The 6621-nt window shown below is 34.9% G+C and overlaps 1 protein-coding gene across 2 annotated transcripts; it reads left to right on the top strand.

The window, feature by feature from the left end:
- Window positions 1–1245: 1245 nt before the first annotated feature.
- On the top strand, window positions 1246–5859 carry LOC122830814 (protein NDRG1-like). Of its 2 annotated transcripts, none has more exons than XM_044116521.1 (12): window positions 1246–1483; window positions 1826–1931; window positions 2324–2363; window positions 2465–2527; window positions 2624–2684; window positions 3018–3104; window positions 3989–4045; window positions 4149–4315; window positions 4410–4509; window positions 4835–4870; window positions 4947–4998; window positions 5477–5859. In XM_044116521.1, the coding sequence occupies exons 1-12, from the start codon at window positions 1436–1438 to the stop codon at window positions 5695–5697; spliced, it is 1038 nt and encodes a 345-aa protein (XP_043972456.1). In that variant the 5' UTR covers window positions 1246–1435; the 3' UTR covers window positions 5698–5859. The 2 variants fall into 2 exon arrangements, with proteins under 2 accessions (XP_043972456.1, XP_043972455.1); XM_044116520.1 differs by having other exon boundaries at window positions 1249–1483; window positions 2243–2363.
- Window positions 5860–6621: the final 762 nt, after the last annotated feature.

Raw genomic sequence — 6621 nt, forward strand, 5'->3', positions numbered from 1 at the left:
AATAAAGTTCTGCAGGATGCTTCAAAAGCAGTAGATTTGTCAAATAACACAGATCTCAAGTGATTTGAAACAGGATTTGGTGACTTAGGACAAAATACAAAAAATTATTTAACATCCCTGTTTTTCCTAAGATAATCAATAAATTAATAATTAAAAAAAAGGATTTTCGCAGAATATGCACAACTCACTTTTTAAATGTCTTAAATATGATAAACAATCTGTTTCCTGTTCAGATGTTGGTTAATTTAAAGTTTTGTTTGGATTTGAAGCAAGTTGTTGTATTGGAGCTCTGAAGTCAAAAAGATCATATTTATGGTGTCAAAGCTATAAAGTTTAATCAAAAACATGATGGAGCAGTATCTTTCATAGTGAGGGATCAACTATTTTGTCAAATAATTACAAAAGTGCACAGTTCTTTACTTGCTCGATCAATTTCATGAGCCATTTTATATAAATGTAAATTAATTTGTTTTTTTACCTGTCTAGTCCTGTATGTAAACTTCCATAAAAATAAAAATCTTTGCAGTTATTGTGAGGTACCACTAGATTTTGTTAGCATGACTTACGATTTGTTGTTACAATTTTATTTACGATTTAAAGGATGGCTCTAGGGTTCTTTGAGATAACATTAAGGCTACCAATATGAGCCACTCTGCTTTACGCAACTAAACTTTTTATAGCAATAATAGAGTAAGTAATAATAATGGCCTTGAAAGTGAAGTGCATATCTTAATTAAAAAGCAGACATCACCGTTACACAGTAGTTAATGAAACTGGCATTATTATTCAAGTGTAATATATTGAAATTAATTTAAAAATGCAGCTGTAACAGGAGGGTTCCAATGCCTGAGCTATAACATTAACAGCCTGCTATACTGTGAATAACAGATGGCCTGCAGAGATTAAACACCTGACCTCCTCGTGGCCCAGATAAATATATAGAGATGCGTATGATGCCTTCATGCAAACTGTTAAACGTCAAACCTGTGAATCTGGCTCCTGTTTTCGGTTTGAGTTGGCTGCTCAGCAGCTGAACATGTGTCAAAAGTACAGAAAGTCAAAAAGATTGAAATATTTGAAAAGTGATTGTTCTCTTAGATGTTATTTTATTTTCAAGTAAAGCATGCTCACATTTATTTTGCAGCAAGGGTGTCCTAATTCATTAATTTAATTCCAAATACAAAAAACGTCACTGTCTCTGTGGAAACACAGCAGCCTGAGGTCAGATTAACAGGGAAAAAGGCCATTTGGCCCCGCCTGAACTAGGCTGGTGTTAAGACTTTAAAGTAGATCATTGTCTGAGGATATAAAAACCAGCTCAACCATAAAGTCTGTCAGAGACATACTGACCTGCACACTGCACTGGGTATTTAGCTGAAGAGAATCACATTTCAAAAGGATTAATATCCCATCTACCTGCTCTGAAGCAGCCACCATGGTGCTGGAGGAGAACGATGACTCTGTCTTTGAGCCTCAAATCACCGTGAGTATGACAATAAAAACACATTAGTGACATAGATCCATGTTATTTGATTTTCTCTTAGTTTGCATTGGTCTATTTTCTCTCTTTTTGGTGGTGTGGTTGGCTTATTTACAAAGAAATCATAGTATATAAGTACTAGGATTATGCACATTAATGTTGGCAACTTTGGTAAAAGTAAAAGCAAAAATAAACCACAGACTTAACAAAGCAAGGTATTCTCTTTAATGTAATTTTACTCCAGAGCAATCTGCATTTGTCCATTGGCCAAAGTGAACAGCATGTTTGATGGAATGTACTCTAAAGCAGTGTGACCTGATTATATCTATGTAATTGTTGTATTAGGAAGAGCATGTGGAGACTCAGTATGGGGACCTCCACTGCATCTTGACAGGAACTCCAAAAGCGAACCAACCCGTCATCCTGACCTTTCATGATGTTGGACTGAACCGTAAGCTGCAGCCCAGAGTTTACCTTTAAGGATCTGTACTGAAATTAAATAAGTTCATCAAAATGTTGTAGCTGCAGAAGAATCAGTTTCCAATAGAATTACACAGAAAGCCACATTTCTTAAGGTTTATTTCCACCTGAAGAAGTTAATTTGAAGCTTTTTATTTGACCCCACCAACATTTTTTTTTCTATATTGTCATGCTTCCTCTATATGCCAAATGATTCCTATGCTTTGGTTGAAAGAGGCATCAATGTGAGTAATTAACATAAGAATGTATGTACATGTGTATTTTTTTTATTTTTATTTCCAGATAAATCTTGTTTTGAGACTCTGTTCAACCATGAAGACATGCATGAAATTGTTCGTCATTTACCTGTTTGTCACATTGAAGCTCCTGGACAACATGAGGAAGCCAAGACTCTGCCCACTGCGTGAGTAGACTTTTTTTTAAGACTCAGATTGAACTTTGTAGTTGAACAGTTATTCAACCGTAGTTTATAACTGCTTTTAAATCGGAGATTTGATCCTTCAGGTTCACCTACCCCACCATGGACGAGCTCTCTGAGGCTCTTCCCTCTGTCCTCAATCACTTTGAGTAAGACAAATTCATCTATGGACATCAAAACTAAACACTTTCAGTAGTATCCTTCTAGATATTGAGCCATTAAGCTAATTTTTCTGTGCTTTGCAGGATGAATAGTATAATTGGTGTGGGAGTTGGAGCTGGAGCTTACATCCTGGCCAGATTTGCAGTAAGTCTGAATCTTTTCAGATACAATCAACTCTTGAGAAGATGCTCCTGCACACAATATTTTGAAATGAATAACCTATTCTTGCTTTTTTAACTATTTCTGTTTATATGGGAATCGACAGACAATTAAATATACATCAGAATTTATAAATTAAAGTTCTAGATTAAGCCATATTAGTCAAATTCATATCGTACATGAGGATTTGGTGTAAAAGTAATTTCTCTGTCTGTGCCATGAACACCATCCTAATTTTTAACAGAAGAGAAATGTCATGCCAATGGATATCCTGACTGTGCAACTGAACAGCTGGCAAATGTTTTCTTCTTTGTTTAGCTGAATCACCCTGATTTAGTGGATGGATTGGTTCTGATCAACATTAACCCCAATGCAGAGAGCCTAATGGATACTGTTGCAAACAAGGTATAGATGTATCTTTGAATGTTCTCCATATATTCAGACGCTGTTATATGTAAAGATGAGGTATTTACTCAGCAGCTAAATAAAGTACAAGCTTGTGATTGCATTTTGAAAGTTAATTATAGACTGTTTTATCGCCTTTCATATTCATAAAGATTATTATGTAACACAGAGTATGTTTCACCTAACTCACAGTTTTGATTCCCCATTCTATCTTTAAACCTCCACATCCAAAGCCCATCATTATGACTGGATCCTTAAATGGTTAAAAATGTAAAAGCAATGCAGTCTTAGTTTACTTTTAATCCAGCTTAATTCCTTTGTGGTTAATATAATAAACCAGCAATATGCTGAACATGCTCTATGCGGCTGCTGAGGGCCTCCTGCTGGAATCAGGTCCACCAACAAGAACTGAAGTCTTGAAGAAAATGTTGACAAATATTTACATTATATGCATGCTCATAGGAAGCTTTATAACTTCAAATGTTTGTTGAAAATTACTATAAATTGCAGCTCATTTACCAGTTAGTTTCACAAGTTGGAAGTAGCAATGACAAGTTTGTCATAACATTTTTTTGAAATTTATATGCAATTTTTTGAAGGTACTGTGAGGACTTAAATTTATCGGGAATGTGAAAACTTTGTATAATATTTAGGGGAGTTTGAAAGGGTTTTTAAAGCTTGCTGTCTTTTATTAAAATACTAAATACATTAATTTCTGCCCTAATTGACCAATTAAGCATATTTTTACTACTGATGTATCTCTTTAATGGAAATTATCTTGAATAAAGATTTTCTGAGTTATCTGAGCTCAAAAGAACCTTATAGAATTCCTATGGAAATTAAATAAAGCAAAACTTGATGCAAGTGTTTGTGTTTTACTATAGATCACTGATTGGACCCTCACGCTCCCAGACAGACTTATCACTCATTTGTTTGGAAAGGTAAGTTATCTGGAACAACAGAATCTTGGCTTCTCATATGTTTATGATAAAAAATCAGAACAAATCTGTAACATGCATAATGCATCTGCACGAATTACTATAGGATGAGATCCACACAAATCAAGACCTTGTGTCAACATATCGTCACTACATCACAACAACAATGAACCAATCCAACGTGAGTCAGTTTCTACGTTCTTACAACAATCGTAACGCTCTGGAGGTAGAGAGGCCTGTACCTGGAGGGAATGTCAATGTCAAGACTCTCATGTGAGTAAAACAATAGATCTGAAAAGCAGATAAATCACTGGCAGCAAGCTCACCTCATAACAATTAACTCCTTCTGCCTCTGCGGATCATACAGGTGTTCATCCCTGTTGGTTGTTGGGGATAGTTCTCCAGTTGTGGAAGCTGTGGTTGACTGCAACTCTAAACTGAACCCCACAAAGACCACACTGCTCAAGGTAAATAAATCCTGGATTGGATAATGACAAGAGTAGAGCTGTTTTTGATGCATATTTATTGTATATTACCAGACAAAATACTATCATGTTGGGGCCAAGACTTGTCTTCTGCCCCCTACCCCAACGTACTAGTTTGAAAGCATTGTTGTGAGCACTTATGCCACACCAAAGGCTGTGCAGCCCTGTGCAATGAACTGTTTGAATCACTGTTGACATTTTATTTATTAATAAAATATTTATCATTTATCCTCTCCAGCTGCTAAATCTTTTATGACACAAATTTGTGCTAGAAAGCAATAATTGCGCTGCTCTGTCTTTCTTCTAGATGGCAGACTGCGGAGGACTTCCTCAAGTTGTTCAGGTATGACAGTAAGTCATATACTCTTCTCCGTTTTGGTCAAGAAAAAGTTGACTATATTTTATTTTTCTCTCAACAGCCAGCCAAAGTGATTGAAGCTCTTAAATATTTCATCCAAGGAATGGGATACTGTAAGTTATTAAATATTTGTACGCTATGCACTCATTAGCCACGTTATTTGAGAGACCTTGCTAATATTGGATTGGACAACTGTCTTAATTCGTTGTGAGATAGATTCATATCTTGGTTGTTAAGAGTGGCTATTTGTACTTCTGTTACCTTTCTTTTACTGTTATATCTGTCTGCCCATTCTCTTCTGACCACTGATTTCAACAAGACCTAATAAACTTCTATTTTTGTTCTTTTTATTCAAGGTTATTTTAACTTCTCCTTCAGTGATTACTTGTTTATTTTTAAGAAAATGCTGAAATATTTTTTCTTGATTCATTTGTGTATTCAGAGAATTCATTTTCTAATGTTCATTCATTTCTAATTACACATATAAAACCAAAACTATTAGTATAAAAAAATATATATCAAATAATAAAAAAAGATCATAGATTTTGTTAGTGCACAGTAATAAAAACTTATTTATCTTTTTTTTGCCAGTGTCCAGCGCCAGCATGACCAGACTTCGCTCAAGGACAACCTCCAGCTGCAGCAATATATCAGTCGATGGCTCTCGAGGCCGCGCACACACCAATGAGCGTAGACGAACACATTCACATGGCACCGAGGAGAGGCGCGGGCGTGCACACACTGATGTCTCCATGGAGAGTATTTCTACTGTAAGCCAGAACGTCTCAAACACAGCTGAACTGGCATGCTAGAATATCAGTGCTACTTAGACCTTCGCACTTAACTCTGTTCAAAACTTACTATACCTGCACTTGCATCTTTATGAGTAATTTCCTTAAAGTAATCCAATCATCATATTTATTTTGTCTGTCACATAAAAGATTACATATAATTTTAACTTACTTTATTCTTGATTTTCTTTTGCCTGTCTAATGATGTCTTCTTTTACCTTGATTATCAGCTTGTAGCAGTTGTAAGCTTCACTGTGTTTTTCATTTTTCTCTTTAAATAAAGTAGAGGAGAAAATAATAAAAGTTGTCAGGTAATTCTTTTCAAAATGTGATGGATTTGTGTACAGTGTTGTTGGAGTTTTTGTCTTTAGGAGTTATAGTTGCAATTGTAAAAACTTAAATAAAATTTGAAAAATAAAGGAGAAAAAAGGTCAGACTTGCAGAACGGAATTGTAAAATCAATATTATTAACTGTATGAATGTAAACAGTTGCAGTCAACAACAGTGTTCACATATCATGGTAATTTCTAAGCACTTTATTTAATGGCAATTGACAGACCAATTCTTGAGAACTCCCACTTCTACATATTCTTAAACTATGTAGAAATAATTTGACTTGATAAAACTAGGTTATGAGGATATATTTATAGACATTTGTTTCTTAAAAATTTAAAAAAAGAATTGTTGAATGGAATTTAATTTCAACTCCCAACAAGATGGGTAGGCAGATAGACCACTAGATGGAGTTAGATAACAAATTTAGATGTCAAGTCCTGCAAAGTGTTCTGTAATAAATCATGCAAAAAGTCAACTTTTATGTCCGTCATGATTGTCTTTGTACTGCTGTGCAATAAAGTACAACATGTACAAGATAATACTAACTCCTGGGACACTCATATTATTCATTCATTTGGTAAATTTTGCTTGAAAATCCTAAACTATGTC

Source organism: Gambusia affinis, linkage group LG05 (assembly GCF_019740435.1).
Source record: "Gambusia affinis linkage group LG05, SWU_Gaff_1.0, whole genome shotgun sequence".
NCBI lineage: Eukaryota > Metazoa > Chordata > Actinopteri > Cyprinodontiformes > Poeciliidae > Gambusia > Gambusia affinis.

What these genes read in the sequence shown, in the direction of transcription:
- LOC122830814 (XM_044116520.1), top strand. Translation starts at nt 1,436, where the DNA reads ATGGTGCTGGAGGAGAACGATGACTCTGTCTTTGAGCCTCAAATCACC. An exon ending in TCTGTCCTCAATCACTTTGA is followed by an intron (nt 2,528 to 2,623) that starts GTAAGACAAATT and finishes TGTGCTTTGCAG; the next exon opens with GATGAATAGTATAATTGGTG. An exon ending in GACTTCCTCAAGTTGTTCAG is followed by an intron (nt 4,871 to 4,946) that starts GTATGACAGTAA and finishes TTCTCTCAACAG; the next exon opens with CCAGCCAAAGTGATTGAAGC.